This window comes from Cygnus olor, chromosome 18 (genome assembly GCF_009769625.2).
Source record: "Cygnus olor isolate bCygOlo1 chromosome 18, bCygOlo1.pri.v2, whole genome shotgun sequence".
In the NCBI taxonomy this organism is placed as follows: Eukaryota; Metazoa; Chordata; class Aves; order Anseriformes; family Anatidae; genus Cygnus; species Cygnus olor.
Window position 1 is genome coordinate 2,055,626 of NC_049186.1, and position 21,637 is coordinate 2,077,262.

At 51.6% G+C, this 21,637-nt stretch overlaps 1 protein-coding gene across 4 annotated transcripts in view; it reads right to left on the reverse strand.

Annotated features, from left to right (window-relative positions):
• Positions 1 to 4,803: 4,803 nt before the first annotated feature.
• Positions 4,804 to 21,637, reverse strand: part of PIK3R6 (phosphoinositide-3-kinase regulatory subunit 6) — a 33,859-nt gene continuing 17,025 nt past the window's right edge. For all 4 annotated transcript variants that reach the window (XM_040530281.1, XM_040530284.1, XM_040530283.1 and 1 more), the window contains 15 exons: positions 21,366 to 21,435; positions 20,789 to 20,972; positions 20,225 to 20,372; positions 19,197 to 19,283; positions 18,485 to 18,941; positions 17,617 to 17,716; positions 16,732 to 16,854; positions 16,138 to 16,248; positions 14,531 to 14,621; positions 13,771 to 13,841; positions 13,444 to 13,534; positions 12,894 to 12,964; positions 11,732 to 11,844; positions 7,714 to 10,975; positions 4,804 to 7,128 (listed from right to left, as the gene is read on the reverse strand). In XM_040530281.1, coding sequence (XP_040386215.1) covers positions 10,819 to 10,975; positions 11,732 to 11,844; positions 12,894 to 12,964; positions 13,444 to 13,534; positions 13,771 to 13,841; positions 14,531 to 14,621; positions 16,138 to 16,248; positions 16,732 to 16,854; positions 17,617 to 17,716; positions 18,485 to 18,941; positions 19,197 to 19,283; positions 20,225 to 20,372; positions 20,789 to 20,972; positions 21,366 to 21,435 — 1,874 coding nt within the window. In that variant the 3' untranslated portion in view covers positions 4,804 to 7,128; positions 7,714 to 10,818. The remainder of the gene's footprint in view (positions 7,129 to 7,713; positions 10,976 to 11,731; positions 11,845 to 12,893; positions 12,965 to 13,443; positions 13,535 to 13,770; positions 13,842 to 14,530; positions 14,622 to 16,137; positions 16,249 to 16,731; positions 16,855 to 17,616; positions 17,717 to 18,484; positions 18,942 to 19,196; positions 19,284 to 20,224; positions 20,373 to 20,788; positions 20,973 to 21,365; positions 21,436 to 21,637) is intronic.

Consider the following 21,637-nt stretch of genomic DNA (forward strand, 5'->3'; position numbering starts at 1 on the left):
GTAGGAGGCCGTGGCCTCGCTTCCCATCACTTGCTGCCTGAGAAAAGAGACTGGCACGCACCTGCAGCCTCCTCTCAGGCAGCTGCATTGGGCGGTGAGGCCTGCCCTCCACCTCCTCTCCAGACTGAGCCGCCCCAATTCCCTCAGTGGCTCCCCCCAGCTCCTCTCTGCCAGCCCCTTTGTGGCTTTGCCGCTCTCCTCTGCCCAGGCCCGAGCAGCTCAATGCCCTTCTGGCGCTGAGGGGCCCAAATCTGAACGTGGTGCTGGAAGTGCGGGCTCACCGGTGCTGTGCACGAGGGCACAAGCCCTTCCCTGCCCCGCTGCCCACGCTGGTCCTGAGGCTGGCCGGGGTGGTGCTGGCCTTCTTGGCCACCTGGGCACGCTGCTGGCCCGTGGGCAGCCGGCTGCAGACCAGCATCCCCAGGGCACCTTTCTGCTGGGCACCTTTTCCAGCCATATCCCTGAGCCCATGTCGCTGCACGGGGTGGCTGTGACCCAGATGCAGCACCCCGCACTTACCCTTGTTGCAGGCCATGCAGCTGGCCTCAGCCCACCGGTCCAGCCTATCCAGATCCCTCTGCACAGCCCTCTTACCCTCAAGGAGATCAACACTTGCACCCAACTTGGTGTTGTCTGCCAGCTTACTAAGGGTGTCCTCCACCCCCTCGTCCAAATCACTGATAAAAATGTGAAAGAAAACTGTTTTGTGTTCGTGTTTGGTGGTGCCAGCCACCAGCTGGACTGAATGCCATTCACTGGGACTCTGACAGCAGAAGCAACCGCTCCATTTGGGATCCACAACCTGCAGTCCTCCACGATGGCACCCAGATAAGCACCACCTTGCCCAAAGCACACAGAGGGGGCACAGGCCCGCTGCTAGGACACATTGCTCTGCCAGGACGTGCCTGCAGCTGGCACTGATGTCCCCAGGAGCAGGGTCCAAGGCAAGAGGTTAGACTGGGCTCACGGAGGGGATTCCTTCACCCTGGGAAAACACGTGAAGTCACTGGTTCAGGGAGCAGCCCAGGCTGCAATAAAATGAGCTGCCAGTGAGCAAAATAGAAGCATGGCAGCATAAGGGATGGGTCCGAATATCACGCCCTGCAGAGAAAAGCCTGTACTGCGGTACCTGGTCTCGGCACCTTGCAGCATCCTCCTGTCGAACTGCTCCCCCCAAGTGAAACAGGCTGCTGAGCTAGTCCTTGCTGCCACTGTTATAAACTGAGCCAAATCTTGGAACTCCCAAGTGCAAAAACCAGAGAACTGTGTTCTGCTCCATGCAGTCAGAGCTGTTTAGCTTTGTTCCACCCCAGTACTTTAAAAGAGAACACTTGCAAGGGAGGCAGTGCCTCATTCGCTGAGGCGAACTGTGGCGTATAAACCCAGCAGCAAAGCAAGGAGACAAAAATCTAGAGTCTATGCATGAGCCAAGGACATGGGAACTGCTGCTCTGGGCGAGGAAGGCAGCAGCAGTGCCTCAGAGCAGGGGAACCACAGCAGCACCTTGCTCCAGCCACTGTTTGAAAATGCAGAAGCAGCTCTCAGGCAGGAGCAGCACCGAGCCACGAGGCCATGAGCCTGTGTGTAACCCTGGCAGGAGCTGAAACAGTGTTTTTTTGAAAAAGACTGCGTTTTGTGATTCGAATGAATTGTCTAGGAACACCCTGAGTTTTCTGGTCTATGTACAGGAGCTGTGCTGTCATTTTTAACTTAGGCTCCCATTGAGGCAGGCAAAGCTGAGCTCAGAGATAAGTATTTTCCTGCACATATATAGCCACAGAATTTTGTTATTTTGTTATTTCATGTCAAAAGTAAGAATAGCCCACCAGCTGATTGTTCCTCAGCTCATTAAATGATGAGCATCCACTGTTGCTGCAATTATGAACTCAGATCTGAAGTGACTCACCTTGTTTTGATTGCTCCACAATGCACTGAAAATGAACATGTAAATATTTTAACCGGTTCTTCAGTCAAATTTTCTACAGGATTACCTTCGCCATGAGTAGCCAGATCTGCTGTGGTCTGCACTTTAAATTTAAAGCACTCTATGTGCTTGCTTTATTCTCCCTAAAAACATGGGATTACATTTAGCAGTCCAGAGTCATAGAAAGAGTTGTGATCCAATTAATGCACACTACTTGGTCTGCTGTATTGAATGCAATCATTACGTACAAATCCATTTTGCAGAGAAAATACAGAAGAGGCTCTACATCCTCAAATCCACAGCAAAGAAGTTTTAATGGATCCTGAGCCGATTTTCACCTTGGTCTTCATAAGAAGAGCGTCACTAACAGCAACGCTTTCATGGCACTAGCAGAATATTTCTTAAAAACACAAAGTATTTCCCTGTACACAGTTACTTCTGTGGAAATCAAGTGCCTACATAACAGAAAGTGCACATTCATTGTAATTTTTTGAGTAGAACATTATCTAGTATCAGGAAACAGTAACACAACCTCCCAGACCCTGGGCAGGTGCTGGCAAGTACAAAGAGCATGAAACTGCAGCTTGGAGAAAGCTGGGCTGGACCAGGTTTGTTGAAGCCCCTCAAACAACCTGAGCAGGTAGCAGCAAACAGCAGGTGCCTCTATGGCACATGCAACAAAGTCAGAGTATTCAAAAACGCTTCCAAGTGATGTGAGCAGGGCCCTTCACAGGCAGCTTAATTGGGCACGTCTTGATGATAAAAGGAAGCTTAGAATTTCAATTCGTCACCTCTCGAGAAAGCACTTCCTCAGGTTGGTCCCGAGGACCTGAATGCCTAATGCTTCAGGGCAGCATCCATGTCTTGTCGGAATAACTGGTCTGGAGTTTTTTAATGAGCTTATTTTCTGTAGGATTTGTCAAAAATTCACGTTCACATTTCTCAGTTCATGCTTTGACTATTAAAATCATTTCAGCACGTGATTGTGTTTCCTGGCTCAAAATTCCTTTTGCTGCTGATAAAAACCTGTGTTAGAACAAGCCTACTATTCTCAGTGTTATAATTACTTCCGTAGTTCTGACCTTTCAACCTGATGAGAGCTAGAAATATTTTCAAAGTTTCAAAACCAAAGCCCTGGTACCAACAACTTCCCAGTCTGTTGTACTGATAAGGTCAGTATGAGATAACTACTTTTTCTGTTGCTTGATTTCTTCAGGCAGGGTTTCTAAATATTAAAGGTGAACCAAAGCTTAATTTTAAAGTTGCCTCATACTCAGCTGTATGTCTGGGTTCACAGTTTTATGGTGTCAACACACCCAATTTCAAGTAAAAAAAAAAATTGCCTTTGGCCGGAAAAGTAATTTATATCACAGCAAAACCAGTGGCCCCAGGGAGAAACCATGCACAAAAAATGTATCTGTTCACAGAGAAATGTACAATCTAAGTTAGCAGAGACGGAGCAGAGATTCCTCTGCTTTGGCTCCCTCTTGATAAACGCAGCAATACAGATGTCAAGCTGAGAGTGCCAAGATATTTCATGAGAGAATCCTTTTTTTTTTCCCTACATTAGCACTACCAAGTGTTCACCCCAGCAATGGTCGGGAGCTGCCTGATACTTTGAGGTGTGTAAATGGGACCCATATTTTACAGGCACAGAATTTCTGTATCGTGCTGCAATCATAATTCACCCAAGTGTTCAAATCAGACTGGTAATTTCTTGCCTGTACTTCAAAGGTGGCCAAAATGAGGAGCACCTTTACTAGGGGCACCCACGACAGCACAAACCATGCCCTAGAGGCATTAAGTTCCGTCACGGAAGAAAAGACCCCTCAGGAGCTCTCACTTTTAAGATGCAGAACATGCAGAATAACTCCACAGCTCTCAGAAACATCGCTCACCTGATCTCGTTAAATTACACCTAAATGGACTTACTGTAAATGGACGATATCTAGCTACACTTTAGGGAAAAGACTCATTACAAAAAATAGGTGTAAATTCGTCTGGACAGGTTTCAGTACCGTCCATGAAGCAGCATGCTGTGGTTGCTGTTGAATTACAGATGCCTTTGGAGAATGCTGGAGAGGATCTTACTATTCTAATCAGATCCACAAGAAAAACGAACATTTAGAGATCAGTGCCCACTGAGCTTCACCTGACTCCATATTCTGAGAGAGCCACGCTACTTAAATCAATTGCAGACGTGAGATGCACATGGATGGGAGTTGAAGGAAAGATTTTCAATATCCTGGCATAAAATAACTGCCAGAAAGATAGAAACTGTGACATCAGTAGTTTCCTTGTAACTTGGGAACAAAAATAAAAGAATGCAAGATAAAGTGTTTGGTTCAGTGAGTTGCTTGGGTTCCCATCCATCTGCAGCAGCCGTACAACAGAACTACCTGCCGCTCCTGCACATTGTGTCACTAAAAGCAAAGAGACCTTTGGCGTTTGTTGGCACGTAGTGTCTCACCTACTACAACTGCTTTACTTGGACCCATTGAAACGTCTCACAGAGTATGTGCGCATTGATCCATGTGGAATTTGAACTGCACGAGCTACAAAGACTGTCATTGTGCACAACACGTTCCCCAGCACTAATGATGGTTTTCCACCTGAGCACAATTAAATCAAATTGAATTCAGAGGAGAAGTGCACAGGCCAGCCTAGACCTTGGACTGACACCAGGGGGGCTAAAAAAGAAAAAGGATTTCTATACAAGCATCTGAAATGTGCTAATGTTCACTGTCAAGTAGCCAAACAGTAAAAATCTAACATTATTTTATAATCACTTTTCGCCTTACAATTTGCTGTGTAAGAATAAAACTTAGAGAAACAGAGGTTTCAACACCTTTTTTTTTTTTTTTTTTTTTTTTTGGCCAATTGTTACACGGTAATGCAAAAATAACAACTGATGTGGCTGAAAACACATCATCTTCTCCCCAAAGGCAGTTTGGTTCTTCTGGGCTGCATCATATTCCCTGTGACATCAAATGCCCTGGCACCTTCTTACTTCAGCAAGACCGGCTTGGGGCGAAGCTGTCTCACACAGACCAGTTCAAGTCCACCTCCCTCCTTACCCTTGGGGCTTGCAGAGTCTGTGACCACCACAGAAGAAACTGGGTCACCTGTGTTGTACAGTCCTCACACACAAATAGCATAAAGCGCAGTGGAGACTAATTTAACCAAACTGGTGCAATTTCTTCAGCAAATGAACCCTCTGCCTCACTCACCTCCATAATGGTTGGCAATTCAGAACATATTTCGAACTGTATAAATACGATCCTTCCCTGAATCAGGACAAGCTGTGCTATTTGGTTTAATAATAATAATAAACCACTAATTATTATTATTACACTGAAACGAAGCCTTCGGCTATACCTTAAATGCTCACTGCTAGTGTCTGTGGTGGCTGAACAGCTCTGAACACCTCCGGCCAGGACGACCAAGGAGGTCGGGGCTCTGGGGAGACCCCCATGGGTGCCACATGGCTGGCACCACCCCTCCTTGCAAGGCTTCTCCTCCCCCTGTGGTGCTTGCACCACACCATCTGATTTTTCATGGAATCAGACAGAGAGAGCACATGCAATCCCCTTAATTGGCCCCAAACGAAGGCTGTCACTTCCAGCCGAAAGAGCCACAGCATTTTAAACCATCGCAGCTATTTTTGCAGCACCCGTCTCGCAGTTGTGTGCAGGGCTCCGGGGTGTGCTGCTCACACAGCACTGCAGCCACGTACTCTACTAACACGTAATTAGAGTTCCTGAGGTATTGTATGGTAATAAGGCTGGGATAAATTCTTGACACTAAAATCATTCCCAACTTGAGTTTGAATTCCTGGGAGAAAGCAGCGACTTAATGAAGAGTTCCAGCTATTCTTGGCTCGAGGACAAGTCTATCTTTAGTCACTCTGGTAGGTTATTCTGCATGGCCTAGTGGATTTGTGCCAGAAAAAGGGGAGCTAATTACACTGAAAGCATTTGATGTACAGATCATCTGTAATCAATGTATGCACAGAAAGAGATTATCCACAACTTTCTACCAAATCCAGGACACAGCAGGGTGAGAGATCACAACACCACTTGCATGTTACACATTAAATAGGTATTTAGACAAATATTCTGGGTTTTGCAGCCGGTTTGTAAAACTTCAGGGAGATGTCACTAAAATGGATCCCTCTGCAATGGGGTGATGTAGCCCTGTGACCAGGGAAGCACCTACTAAACTAACAACAGCTTTTGATGACAGCTGAAAGGCCCCTAAGGATTGGGGTTTGCCCCCAACTCCATTCAAGTTCTGACCCAGATCTCTTCATGAGTGCAGCCCAGCAAATTTTCATTTGTAAGCAATCTTGCCAAGGTGATGAAATCTGTGTGCTGTTGAGTTTAAGGGGACAGGTAAGGCAGCTTGAGGACATTCATGGACTCAGCAGGTTCAGTTTAGGACACAGATTTAGTCCTACACAGGCAAGGGGAGCAGACAGCACCCCCAGGGAGGCAGGGGTAGGGGGGTCACAGCGTGCCCAAAAAGCGGAAGAGCTGCCTGAGCAGAGAGCTTCCGAAATCACCCCAGTGGGATATGAATTATGGATGGATGGGACTGTGAACACTGCTGTTAGGGCTGATTTACTCCTGGCAACTTGCAGCAGTGCTGCAGGGAGGCCATGCGATGAAGACACATCCATCCACCTTTAATGGTGCCTGCACAGCATCCTCCTCCCCCTCAGTCAGCTGTGGGGTTCCTTTCCATACATGAAGTGATCTATACTAGGATATCTTGTTGCTGGGTTCATTCTGCCTCCAAAGTTTTTCATCTTGTTGCAGAATGCTCTTGGAAAAGAGATGATTTTTATCATTTTCACAAAGCGTTGAACAGTTTATAGCCAGTGGGTGTTTTGGGGTTGTCCAAGGCAGTGATGGAAGGAAGAGGTTGGTCAGGATGCAGAGCTCAGGCAGCTGGCACCAGCAAGTGCTGCTGGCTGCCCAGGCTGCTCCGGGTTTATGCAGGAGGAGGAGGCAGCGACTCATGTTGGGAGCCAGCCTCAGCGTGACAATGCTGGGACCACGGGGTGACACAGCAGGCCACCACACCAGGACACACACAGGCTCCAGGCAAGCCAGCTCAGTGTCACCCATCGTCCCACTGGAGACAGCTTTGTGTCTGCTCAGCATCACGCTGGGCATGCAAAGAGATGAAGATAGAGCTGCCTGTCCTGGTTTCAGTTAGGACAGAGTTAATTTTCCTCCTAGTAGCTGGCAGGGTGCTATGTTTTGGATTAGAATGAGAAGAGCGCTGATAACATGCTGATGTTTTAATTGTTGTAGAGCAGTGCTTACACCAAGCCAAGGACTTTTCAGCCTCTCTCTGTCCTGCTAGTGAGCAGGCTAGGGATGCAGCAGGAGCTGGGAGGGGACAGACCCAGGACAGCTGACCCAAACTGGCCAAAGGGGTATTCCATACCATCTGACGTCATGCTGAACAATATATAGGGGTGGCTAGCCGGGGTGGAGCGGGGGGGGGGCCGGCTGCTCGGGGATAGGCTGGGCATCGGTCAATGGGTGGTGAGCAATTGCATTGTGCATCACTTATTTCGTACACATTATTACTATTAATACTATTATTATTATTATTATTATTGTTATTATTTTTCCTGTCTTAATAAACTGTCTTTATCTCAACTCACAGACTTCACTTTCCCGTTTCTCTCCCCCATCCTGGAGAGGGAGGGGGGAGGGTGAGCGAACAGCTGTGTGGTGTTTGGCTGCCAGCCGGGCTAAACCACAACACTGCACCACAGCCCCAAAAGCCCCCAGGCAGTTATGTCCCCCCTTATCCCCTTGAGAAACTGCCATGCTCCTCCAGGCATTTCACCCAGCCCCTGTGCAGAAGATGGAGCTGTCCCAAAGCTGGCAGCTCCCAGGGCACAGGGGAGACCCCAACACTGCCCCTGTGCTAAGGAGCTCTGTGAGCTGCATTAGCTGCCCGCGATTTCAAGGGATGATTAAAACAACCTGTGAAAGACTTTTTCACAGCAGAGCTAATTCATTGACACAAGTTCATGAATTGTTTTCTGCTTTATCAACAAGCAGCGGTGATCAGTACAAGGGCTTTGGAGGATGCTTGGAGAAGGGCGGTGTTTCAGACGGGGAAACAGAGCTGGAGGGGGCCGGGCTGTGGGGACAGACTACGGCAGCACAGAGGGGAGTCGAGGGGCAGCCAGCATGGGGGATATGACTCCTGCTTCCAAATTTCTGCATTTTTCCCATTTCTGCCTGTCCCTTCACAAAAGAGCACTATGGAAATGAAGCGTTTACCTACACAGCAGGTAGCCCCAGGGTGGGGAGAAGACATCAGCCATAGAGGGCCAAAGGTCCTTTTATTCTTTTTTAGTAGTTTTTACCAACTTTTTCCTCACTCACCCCAGCTGCATGCAAATATAGAAAATAAACACCAACAATTCTGTCCAGTTCTGCTGTGCTTTTATATATATATATATTTTTTCAATTGGCATTAAAAGGATCGCATCTTCTGATACAGATCATCTCTGACACCTGTACAAATAACTTACAATCCATCTACATCATTTACAACGGTACAGAGTCAACTCTGGACACCGCAGACCAAACTCCAACCCAAAGCATGGTCTCATGGCTTTGTAAGTAGTAGCCAGGCATGCCAGGGATGTGTGACCCCCCCAAAATGAAGCCCCAAGGGAGCAGAGGTGTGAAGAGCCACTGGCCACCCCCTTAAGCCCAAAGTTAGCATATGCAGCAGCAGCTCACAGAGGAAGCCTGTTGGTGCAAGTGTGTGTTTCTTGACTTGTTCCCGAGCCTCCTCTCCAAATTCAGCTCCCTTCAGGGCCAAAATGCTTGCTGACTAAGCCTGGAATTGGTGGGCACCAACAATTCTTGATTTGTGAGTGAGTGGAGGTGAAAAACAGTACTGAAGAGCCAAACATGGTTGCTGAGATCTTCTTGCAGGTTTGTGACTCCTGCGGGGGGATTCTGAGGCTGGGGGGCTGGGGAAATGGTCATGTTGCTGTTGCCTAACGTGATCTTTCAGGTGTTTCTGCTGGTTTGGCGATTTAATACTTTTGGGGACCTGGAGGCTCTTTACACTGCTAAATAATGCATCACCCGCCCACAGCTCTGGTGTTGCTTTACGTGCAGTAATGTATTTCAGTGCTAATTTGGGTCTGCATGGGGCATTCAAAATGAGAGTGAATAAACCCTGAGCTTGGGAACAGGAGGCAAAACGCCTCCTGTGCCAAGGTGACCCTGAGGGACATCAGCAGGGGGATTCTGTAAGATATAGCCAGGAGGACAACCCACAGGCGTGGGGCAGGTCAGAGGAAGGATCTCCAGACCTGGACACCTGGATAGAGGTGGGCACCTTGCTCCAGGCGTGGGTGAAATGGCTTGGGGGGAGCATTTCCCAGTATCCCCCGTGTCGTTGCTGGCTGGGACTCGCCCTGCCAAAGTTGGCTCTTCTCTTACCTTCAGCATCTTTCCCAAGGAAGAACTGAGCTGTCCTCAGGAGGTTCCTGTCTGCCCTTGGTGACCACAGCCTTAAACTACAGCTTTCACTTCTGGTTGGCTACAAAAACTGAGCCCACACCAGCATTACTCCAGCTGGCACAAGCCATCGGGGCTAACAGAGGGGTTTGCCAGTGCCACAGCAGCTGGGTCAGCATCACCTCATATTGCAGAGCTGGCCCCAGGGACTCCCCATGGGTGACAGGCAGAGCTGGAGGAGCTGCTACGCGCACAGACAAAGCCGAAGAACACTTAGGGCAGGAGATCCAAGCAAGCACCTCTGAGTGAAGGCAACCCAGGTAAGGATTTATCTGGGAGCCAAGAGAGTAAAAACTGATAGTGTCATAGAAGGACTGATCCCAAATCCCTTCCAACACGAATTTCTGGAAGACTCCCTGGAGACGCCCCAGATACCTCAGACCACATTCAGAGAGTCAATAAATACACACCTCGTTTCTTCCATTATTTCAGTCAGCCACAAGCTGGAATGAAGACAAGGCCTCTGACATGACCATCCATAAAAGTGGGTAAGTTGGAGCCCATCTGCAAACGAGGGGAGGGTTTCTACACCGTGATAGCAGCAGAGGAAAGGAAAAGAGAAGTCTTCCAGGTGTTCTGCTTCTCCATCGATTGCAGGAGGTTGCTTCTCAGAGCAAAGCCTCGGCAGCCTGAGCAGTTCTATTCCAGTTCAGCACCACCAAATATTGCACTAGATTTCCCACATCCCTGTTTCACACCATCTGTTGTTATCTTCTATAGCACTTCTGAAACAACAGCAGGTTTCCCACTGGCTTCCTGCACTGGAAGTCTCACACACGCACACACGCTCCCGGTTGTGGTCAAGCTTGCAGTGAGGTTTCCTGGTTGAGTCAGGGGAGCCATTGTCGGTTTGCCCAAATACATCATCCTGTGCCAGAATTAAGTTTGCTGTGCAGAACCCAGCAAAACAAGCCCTGATCCTCTGCCAAGCCAGGAGACACCACAATAATAAATATTACTAATAGTAACTGCTCTTTGATCCACAACACAGCACACACCATCACCTGAGCTGCATTTTCCTCAGTCCTTCTCCTGAAATGAAAAAGCTCAAAGGTTTTTCCTGATTTGTGCAAAAGGTTGAAAGTCTCAGCTCTTCAGGAAAGCCGTGCCCCTTGGCAGGGGTCCTTGGCTGTGGTCACCACTGCCATTCACCAGCATGTAGCTGTCCTCCATGAGCCCTCTCCACCTCTGCCTTTGCAGCTCTAGAAACACCATTATGGTCGTAAAATCACTGTTGGTGGCTTCTTAGTGTGTTTTCTTTTTCCGTCTCTTCTTTGAGGACCCAGATGTCACATCTTTCACATCAGCTTTTTCTCATTTGCTTCATTGGATGACTCCTGCAAACGTGTTGATGGGCAACAGCAGAGACTTGGGCATGTATTTCACAAGGCCCACATCCTCTGCTTCATGCACGCTGGATTTCATTGTCCTTGTTTTTTGCAAGCAGTAGCTGGGCTCTAGGCAGGGTGACACTTCCACACTGCAAGAGTACAAGAACACATTTACCGCTCGTGCAAACCTGCCCTTGAGGGCCAGAGTCTGAACTCAGACTAAACCTCAAGTCTCTCTGCTGACTGCAGAGGAGGGCTGTTGTGCTGAGACACAGCTGCTTTTGTGCTTTCAGACTGGTTTTGGCTGGGAAGATGGGCTGCTGTATATTAGCATTTAACCACAAAACCAGTGGCCTTAGCCTGGCTCACTTCAGTTCTCAGAAACTCACATTTTACCTATGCTCTACGTGGCTTATGGAACATGAACCACAAACCCTGACTGTTCACTTCCAGCACATCATATGTCACTGCCACCACTATAGCCACAGCAATCCCTGCCCTTTTAGCAGGGCTGAACTCTCCCCACACCTTCATATGCTTGAGATACCCCAGTGAGGACTGCAGTCAGTGTAGAGAACATCAGTTCCACAAAACAATTTAGAAGATCTAAGATCTCAGATCTACCTTTCCTTCTACCATCTTAATGACAGAGCCTTACTTAAAATGGAAGAAACATTTTTTTTTTTCACACTACCACCCCAAAATGCAAAGGTAGGAGAGCACCACTCTGCCCTGCTTTCCCTGGAAAAGTAATGGATTTACCCATGGGTCTTTTATCAGATATAACCACATTAGGACTAGGACTCCATGGGGAAGAGCTCTTCCACGTTGGAAGCCCTTCTTCCTGGGAGGGATGCAAGTTAATGGGTGAGGTGTGCAGAGCCTGGCACGCGGGGCATCCTCACCTGATCACATTCCTGTAGGTTCTTCTGCTGTCCTTGTCCAGGCACACTGTGAAGGGCCTCTGCTCTGTGCTCCTGATTTTGATATCGCGTGTTTTCAACCTGTTTGCCACAGCCTGGATTGAGAAAGGAGGAGGAGCCCAGTGAGCTCTTCACTTCCCTGCCCTGTGCCGTGCGGTGACTGGTGGTGTGTGCATGCTGTGTATGAAATGATGCCTTTCTCTTTCAGTTTTAACCTCAGAGGTGACTCAAGGTAGCTGATTAAAGATAGAAGTGTCTCTCTCTTCCACTTTCTGACATCACAACCTGGCCAAAGCTTGCAAGGGCAGACTTTGCAAACTGGCAAAATCTGCACAGGTTGCAAGGCTTGGGGTGTCTCACAGGACACGTGGCCAGTTCTCCTGGGCCTTGGTGCACCTTGGTGGGCAGCATGGGCCACAGCACCATGGTGTTTCCAAAAGCCAGGTGAAAATAAGCAAGACAGTACTGGCTATCTGGAAACACCAACTGAGAAACCGAAGGCTCCAGGGCAACCCCAAATATCCAAGGCACAATAATACAATAATATTGCAACTCAACCTTCAGGGACACACCCCCACAGGACAGCTTCTCATCTCATGTAAAGCGAGAGGGGCAGGAGCCCTGTTTTTCAGTCCTGTCTCTTGCATATCCATCTCTCTGAGGTGCTGATTAGATTCATTGAAGTTCCTGCTTCCCTTTTATGCTTTGGTACAGCATCTCCCCAACAGCCTCAGTTCTGGTGGGCCCCGAAGTGGTTGACACAAGTGGTCTGCAGAGGACTCTGCTGCAGGAGCTGTGGAGCTAATGGGGTTGATCTCAGAACTACAGATCCCCTCCCCTACCCAAGCAGGGCCGTGATGTCTGGGGCTAAGCCTTTTTTTCTCCACTTTGTCCCTGGGGTCACAGAATTTTGGTGATAGTTCAGTCCTTCAGGGTGTCCACAGGATTTGATGCGGTATCAAGCAGCAGGGACAGTGCCTGGGGCTTTGACTTGAAAAACTGGATTTTTCCATGGAAAACCCTCTCAGTGCAGGATGGTCCCAGAACCTTCCCCTCCCCACGGAGGGTTCCCCCTTTCCCATTGCTCTAAGGACTTTCCTTAAGGCCGACCCCTCCAGGGCCAGGTGCATCCACAGCCACTTACTGAGAAGGATCGTCCCGACAAGTTGTTGATCTTAATGATTTCAGTGACGTTCACATTCAGACACAACAGATCTGCAACAGAAGCAGTGTGTTAGCCTTGAACAGTGGCACAATCTCAGCTCAGCTTCAAGTGGGGACGGTGCCTCATCCCATACCAGGTCGCCTGGGAGAGGGCCATGGGATGTGCTGGCTGGCAGAAAAGGAGGACTCCAGCAAGCTCTACAGGCAGGGGTTTGCATGGGGTCATGCTCAGGGTGAAACCTCAAAGGCTGTGCTCCGAGCAAGGTGAAAGAGGAAGGCTGCAGCAAGAGGAAGGTGCTGCCAAGACCAGATTATAGTTAAGCAGAACCCCGGGTCACAGGGAGCCCCATGCACGGCATTCACGAGAAAACACGACCACAGGCCATGGTGACACCAGTATGTGTACGTCACAGATTTAACCCCACAGCCCAGGCACGATTGACACTAAGTACTGTGGTTGGATTTATTCTGTGGAGCACCAGAAAACTCAGCAAACCTCCTTCACCTGCTCCTAAGCCGGAGGAACCCACCTTCGGCCTCATCAGCAGGGATGGCCTTCATCACGAGGCCTGTGGAGCGCAGGGACGCCGACACCTCCTTTGCCCGGTTGCTCACGACAACCTGCAGGAAAGGCTCTGTTAATTCAGCCACGCAGAGAGGTTGCACCTGAGGAGCGTTGGGACAGTTTTTCACAAATATAGGGTTAGCTAACAGATTTTTAAAGTTCATCGGGACCTCTCTGTCCTCTCCCGGAGTGCAGTTCCAGGGGACAGGAGGAGGGCCTGATCACTGCTCTGGGAAGATCTGTGCCAGGTGTGTGGGCAGGGGCATGTTGGGCTGCCCAGAGCCCCACTTACCTTCTTGTACGTTACTGCAAGGTCTATGCCAGGGCCCTCCAGGGTTGTTTTCTTCTTGGTCAGGTTTAAGTCTGCAAGGGAGGAACCAGGAAGGACTGAGGTTTCCCTCATCCCACCCGTCTGCAGCCAGAGGAGAGCGGTCCTCCCATGGGACGAGCCACCCCTCCATCACACAGCAGCTGCGGGTGGGCACACCAGCCCCAGTCCCTGCCTACAGCAGCTGGGCTCTGTGCCCTCAAAAGGACCAGTGAGTGAGATCCACGGACTCACTAGAGGGTCTGTGCCCAACCACAGTGGCCAGCGTCCATTGGATCAGACACTGGGGTGCTGGATGCGACCAGCCTTCAAGCGCCCTTGTCCCATCAGGGATAACTCAAGGAAGCAGAATTTCTAACAGGGAAAACATCTGGAAAAGGGGATGTTTTTAAAGCTATCAGCTTGTTCCTTCAGCCAGAATAAAATGTTGGTCCAACCTCAGAGGGTCCTGGATCCAACCAAAGCCTCCCCTACAAAACCTGGTTGACCAGGAGCCAGTGACCACAAGATGTCTCATTTAGGCTGGCATCACCTGCCCAGGAGGGAGACGGAGGGGTTGAGGGAACCTCCTGCTCATTGAGGAATGAGGGCTGCAGCCCCATGGCCCCATGGCATGGCCTTGGTTGCTGCAGGCTGAGGACTGGGTGGAGGGGAGCTGGGGCAGGTGGGATCCCACCAGGGTGGCAGCCCCATCTGTGGAGCTACATGGGGAGGAAACACGCACCTCTGTGGGAGATGCTGTCCTGCATCTGGGCACACAGCTCAGTGAGGAAGACGTCCTCAGCTGGCTCCAGTGCTGGGTCATTGAAGAAAACCTAAAAGAGAGGAAAGAACGCCTTGTCCTCAGTCACCCTGGGACACCACACTGGGGTCGTGACATCAGAAGCTTCTCCAGAGCACCCAGGTGTGAAAGGGAATCTATGACCTCCCCATGGCGGCCAGAGGAATATGGGATGGAGAGATCTGGTTTTTGATTTCTGAAGCCCAGGAGCACGGCAGACCTTGCCAGGGTACAAGGCAGCGGGCAGAGCCATGGGCAGTGTCCCTTGCCACTGGGTGTCACTGCATGCTCATGGATGAGTCTGTCCCCAGCCATACACCCAGAGGCAACCCAGGTCAAGGGGAGCCTGACCACAGACTCTGGCTTAGCTTCAAGGCACGTAATTTCTCTCTGATACACCTAAATCAACTGGTCACTTAAGACCTATGTGTTATTTTTCTTTTCATGGGCTTGTTTTGAGAAAACATATAGATTATGTCCTGGAGAGCTTCTGCTTACATCCAGCTCTTGTGGGGCTTGACCCTCACTTCCAGGAAAGTTCTCTGCAGCTGAAGAGGAACAGCGTGGTCTTAACCAAAAAGGTGAACCAGGCTCAGTGCTTCCAGACGAAGCAGAATCATACCCTGTATGACAGCAGGGTAGTTTAGGTGCCTCTATCTGAAAACCACATCTGGAGTCAGTTCCTCTTCCCCTGCTTGAGTCACCCACTCTCTCACTTGTTCTTGATTTCTGTCTTGGAGGAGAAATGAGTAGAAAAAAATTCAGAGAGAACAAAATCCCCCACCACACAAGCTGAGAACCAGGTACTCCAGGTGTTTACAAGCTACATGTTATTAGATCAAGTCTGGGCGATGCTCTACCAGTAATTCCCAAAGGTCTTCGAGCTCTTTGCAAGCCACGTGCCAGTTTGCCCGTGCAATGTCTGCTCCTTTGGTGCAATAGATCACCGGGCTGGCCACAGTTAGATTAAAAGGAGATATGTGCATTGGTGTCACCTTAAGCTTTGAAGGGGGAAAACTGCCAGAGATGGGGGGTTGGTATTTCATGACCAAATAGAGTAGTTCTTTGCTCTCGTACCAAGTGCCAGGTCTCACTCTGATACCATTTCAGAGAAAAGCTTGCAGGAAACAAAGAAAAACAGCATTTCAGGAAACCCTGCAAAGCCCCTACAAGGTATAGTAAGGTTTTAGCAAAGCCACCCAGAAAACTCCTGTTTGACCACAGCACCCAAAGCATAAGGAGGCACAGAGCTCCTGAGCAAACCCATGTCAAGCAGAGCAGGAAACCTATGGGCGTGCGGGGTGATTTCAAGGTTTGCTTTGCTGACCTTCACGATCCTGAAATAGCCTTCCCAGGATCACTGACTCCAGCTGAGCTGTGCTACATGGAGCCACCAGACCTGGGAGCCTGGCAAGGAGGTGAAGGGCTGGAGGGCACAGAGATCCAGGCTCAGAGCTGCCCAAAGACCCCAGTGGCTTTGCAGAGCACTTCTAGCAATGGGGAACAAGCCTCAAAGGGCCACGGGGCAGCACCAGAGATGGGGCACCCACCTTCACCATGTAGACCTGGAAGCAGACGGGCTGGGCACCCATGCGGACGTAGTAGGCGATCACATCGGTGATGAAGAGATCAGTCACAAGATGTTTGCCTGGAGAGGAAGGCTGGGGGAAAATCATGTTGTGGATCAGCCACGTTCACTTCGCAAAAACACTGCCACAAACCCGCACACCTTCCTACTAATTACTAAGCGATGAGCTCGACTGCTCTGCCACAGCTTAGCCAAAGCCAATGGAAGAGGCGAAGGCTTGCACCCAACTGCCAGCCTTTTCTGCAGGCTATCGATGGTGGCTCAAACTGCCAGGAAATGATAGCTGGGGTATTTCAGCAAATGCCTCATTTACATTTGCTTTCTTTAAATCTGCCATTTCCTGTCCCTTGACCAAAAAAGAACATCGCAGCAAATGGGGGCTTGTGGGCTGGGGCAGTCAGCCACTTGCACCATCCCCAGCTGTTGGCAGGACGAAAGCCTCCATCCAGAGCTCATAAGGGCTCTGCAGGCAGGAGCTCATCCCTGGGTGCCGCAGGGGTTTCGGGAAGGGGCCAGGCTCGGGCAGCACCGCGGAAGTGGGGAGGTTTCCTCGTACCATGGTGGCCAGCTTGGGGATCATGTGGCACAGCGTGTTGATGTTGCTTTCGTACCAGGGGTCGGCTCTGCCCAGGTACCCGGCCACCTCGCAGAGCTCCTCGGGGCTGGCAGCAGCATGGGTCTGCGGAGAAATGCACAGCTCAGGGCACAACCACAGCTCAAAATACCTGAAGCCACAGAAACAGGGGCTTTTCCTGGGGAAACCATGCTAGGAGGCAGAGGGGAAGCAAATTGCCCGTGGGCAGCCCTCCACTTGTGACCCGCTTTTCTGCTTGATCCAAAGAAGATGGCAAAACATTTCCTGCAACACTCACTCAGCCGGTGCTCAAGAACAGAAAATCAGTGACGAATTAAAAGAAGAAATACTCATTTTTATAATGGCAAATCCATTAGGACCCACAGCCAGCTCTGGGCCACCTTAAAATATCATAATAAGTATGACTGTCTCAAAGCTCAAAGTTTGCCCAAGATAAACTGCAATGTGGTGACTTGCAAAACAAAAGCTGGGGCCCCACCAAGCAGGCAAAGCCCTCAGAAAGAGGCAACTGCTTCCTCTGAGAGCCTGGGAGGTGAGATGAGCAGCAGTCCTTTGCCAAAGCTCCTTTTATCCCCCTAAAGCTGGGCACAGCTGGAGCATAATGGCAGAACTCAGTACCATGTCTGGGCTGTGAGTTATCACCCCTGTGGGTGGCTGGAGCAACCCAAACATCTCCCAGGTTGATGGATCCCCAAAGGCAGCCTGCAAACCCAGCCCAGCTGCCCCACCTTGGTTCCCACCCTCCTTGTTTTAGGAACCAGGCATTCACCGGTGTGAAACCTGGGAGCCTCCTGTTCCTCCTCCAGAAATCACGGCAGCTCCCGGCAGCCGGAGGACCGGACTCACCGCGGCTGTCGGCGCGCTCGACTGCCCCGTCACGACCGGGATGTAGTAGAACTGCAGGTTCAGCCTCGGAGTCAGGAACACACGCCGTGTTTCTCGCTTCCTTTACATGGAAAGAAGAAATAGCCGTGTCTCAGAGGTGAAGGGGGAGGAGAACGGCTCCCGACAACAGCTCTGCAACACAAGCATGCACCCTCCTCGCTTGTCTCCTGTGCCCAATGCAACAGGTGGCAGGAAAGCCCCAACTTCTCAAATCCTCCCAGGGGAGATGATGGGGTAAGGGGTGTCCCATGGGTGGACTCTGGGCTGGGATCAGCCATGCCTTTGTGTCCTGCTCTGCACTGCAGCCCAGCCCCAGCCTGGGCCAGGAGCTTTCATTTAGGGTTCTCCCCTTGTACGTTGGAAAACGTCTTGTCTTGTTTTATTGTTTTGTTCTGGTCTTTTTTTTTAACCCATTTCATGCACAGAGGGGAAAAACTCCCCATGTCATCATTTGGGCAGTGCAGCCAGTGACGATGTTTTTTCACCATAAGGGTGGTGAGGCCCTGGCACAGGCTGCCCAGAGAAGCTGTGGGTGCATCATCCCTGAAGGTGTTCAAAGCTGGGTTGGAAGCGGCTTTGAGCAACCTTGTGAGATTCCCCTGCCTATGGCGGGGGCGTGGATGGATGACCTTTGAAGGTTCCTTCCAACCCAACCCGTTCTGTGACTCATTCTACGATGGACGCACTTGGGTGCAAAATGCCCAGGTCCCATCCTGTCCCAGGCAGCGCTGGAGCCCAACCCCATCCCCAGCCACCCTGACTGTTGCAACAGAGCAAAGCCCCCACCCCATTCCCCCACGCAACAGTGCTGTGGCCGCCAGCCAGGCACCTCAAGGAGTGGTAGGCTTGGGCCAGGCGCCCCAGGACCCGGTCGTCCCCCAGCAGCACGATGCGCGCAGTGTGCAGCCTCTGGAGCGGGGCCGGGGGCTTGGCGGGGACGCCCGTCCTCTTCTGCGCCTTGGCCGTGGGCTTCGCCCCGGGGCCGTTGCAGCCGGCCTGCAGGAACGCCATGCTCTCCAGTGGGGATGGCTTCTTTTTAATGCCGCCCTTCCTCTGGAGCCGGGATTGCTCCGTGTCGGCGCTGCAAGGGGCGAAGGGCTCCTCGGCTGCCGGCGGCAGGTCCCGCTCGATGCCGCTGTCGGTGGAGAGCACGGAGAAGCGGGTCTGCTCGCAGGACTCGCACTCCGAAATGATGTCCTGGATCTCGAAGTTGTCCAGGTCCTGGCTCAGGCGGTCGGGCTCGCAGGTCTGCGACAGCGGGCGGATGAACAGCACCAGCTCCTTCCCTGCGGGCAGAAGGGAGCTCAGGGAGGGAAATGCAGCCAGGCCCAGGCTGAGCCCTCATCCTGCCCCATCTTCCCTCTTCTCACACCAACCACAGCTGGCCCAAATCCCCCCTTCAGCCCCATTTACCACTCCACCATGAACAGCTCAGCATCACTCACGTTAGGTGCTCTGAGGGTCTCTCACAGGGGTGCCCACTTGTCTCCTTCACCCCTTTCCCCCCAGCTCCCCTGATCCAGCCCTGACGCCCCACTCACAGAGCTGGTCGTCTTCCTTCCAGAGGTGGAAGCTGATGTTGGGGTTGGGCAGAGGGATGCCCTGCAGCCTCCCCAGGGGAGCATCACCTGGGGGAAACAAGGGTGCTTGTAACACATGGGAGCAGGCCATGCACGAACCCCCACAGGTGCTCTGCTTCAGCCACTGGCTGCCATAGCTCTGGGTGTTCTCCCACCCTGGTTACCCCCTGGGCAGACCTGAGGATGCCATCCCAGCCCTCTGAGTGCCAGGAGAAAGCACCTGCACATCTGGGGGAAGGGAGAAGTGAAGATGGGGAAACTGAGGCACAGGCAATTGAACGACCTTGCTTTGCTGCAGACAGCAGAGGGATTACAGAATAAAGAACACCTTTTGTAGCACTGAGCCTCCAACCCAGGTGGCAGGAGCTTCCCTGGTGATCTCAGCTGAGATGAAGGGACCTTCTGACCCCACCACCACTGGCTGTTTCTACCCCATTAGGGCTCTGCGAGAAGCAGTGAGACTGAAAGGAGATGGTCCTGCTCCTCTCCCTGCACCACTGGCTGCTGCTCCTATCTCCAAGCTGTGGGACAGACTCTGGCTTTTTCTGGGGAGATGAGGAGGACACAGGGACCTTGCACCAGGAACAGCCAGGGCACATGGGGATGTTTGTCACAGTCCGTGTGGCCCCAGTGTCACCACGCTGGGACAGAGCGCTGCTGTCGTGGGGGCAGGAGGCAGCACCACTGCCCTCCGCATTGGTGCGAGGTTTTGGGGTGTGGTGTGTCCCCAGTCTGGATCATGCCAGGAGGTACCTTACGCCAGCAGAGCACTGCAGACCAAGCACCCTGGCTGACAGGGACTTCCCACAGCTCTCTTTGCAAACGACAGAGCCATGACTGCTGAATCCCGTCACCAACATGGGGCTGCAGCGCAGAGCCAGGTTGCAAGGACCGGTCCCAGTGATGGATGCTGCTGAAGTTGGGGCAGAGGGGGCTGGGGATAGACAACAGGACAATGGTGGGGACAGGCAGCAGGGCAGGGGCCTCACCTGGTGGCAAGGAGCCGAGGAGGGCGCAGTAAATTTTCTCCAGCCTCTCCACGTGCTGTCCACGGTCCACACTCGCTTCACTTCCCGCACACTCGACAGCTGCCACCACTTGCTGGAACCAGTGCTCGATCTCACTCGTGGACATGTCCTGCCACAGAGATGCTGTTAAATCCCAGAGGTGTGAAAAGAGGAGAAGCTCCACAGGTAGGATGTCAGGAGGGGGCAAATGCACCCTGTGAAGATGGGCTCACAGGTGAGCCCATGTTTCAGCCCCAGAGCCCGTCTTTGCTGTGAAAACCTGAAGATTCAAGACCTCTGGCTTTTGCTGCAGCAGTTATTTCATATTTCAAAGGGTTTTTAGTTTATCTCCACCTCTGCTTGCCCAGCCACCTCACCTTGCCCAGCCCAGCAAGTAACACTGGGGGTACTCAGGATGGAGACCAGCACCCAGGTGCCAGGGGCAGTTTCCCCACTTGCCATAAGCAATTCCCTGCTCCAAAGTGCCCAGAAAGAGTGGGACCACTAGAAAACCATACGTGGTGCCGTGCTGGTGCTGCTGGTTACCTGGAGGCTCATCCTCAAGCCGCTGAGGTCGCAGCCCTCGCCCAGGGCTGCCTGCATGGCGTGGATGATCACGTAGCACATGCACGCCCGTGGGCTCTGGGAGAGCCGAGCTGCCTGCGTGTCGGTGACCAGCGCGTTGCAGATGGCTTCGGAGAGCAGCTCCGGGTCGGCAAAGATGAAAATCCTGTGTAGGGAGGGTGGGTGGGACCAGAGGGAGACGAGGAGGTGAGATGAGGTTAGATGAGAACTCCCCGTTACTGACGCTGGGGCTGGTGCATGCAGCTCACACCTCTGCCCACGCAGAGAAGGGTCACAGCAGATACACCCTCCCTGCATGCCTGCCAGGCCCATGGAAATAAACGGGGGCAGGTGGGAGGAACGTGCTCCTCCCGGTACAAAGCTTGTTTGGATGCCACCACATTGCATCCCCCACGACTGCCTCCTGCCATGCAGTCTGTATGCAAAGTGTCTGCATCCAACAGTGACCCAGGGTGCAGGAAAGGGATGGACTCACTACAGAACGATGAGGCGATAAAAGAGCTAGAAGTCACAACGCCTTTGAAGAGATGCTACTCACTTTTCCTGGTAAGGGTACGGGTCGCTTTTTAGACTTTGTTCGGAAATCACCATTCTTTGGTAGAGCATACCTAGTGAAGGTGAGAAGACAAAGAGGCAGGAGTCAGAGCAGAGGCAGAACAACGCAGCCGGGATCTGGGCCGTGGAGAGTCTGCCGAGGCAGCCAGCACCCCGTGCTGGGGAGCCGAGGTGAGAGCCGAGAGCCAGGCCCCGGGTTAAAAATAGTCAAGGACAAAGAGGGGCTGTGCAACAGAAAAAGAAAAGCCCTTCTAT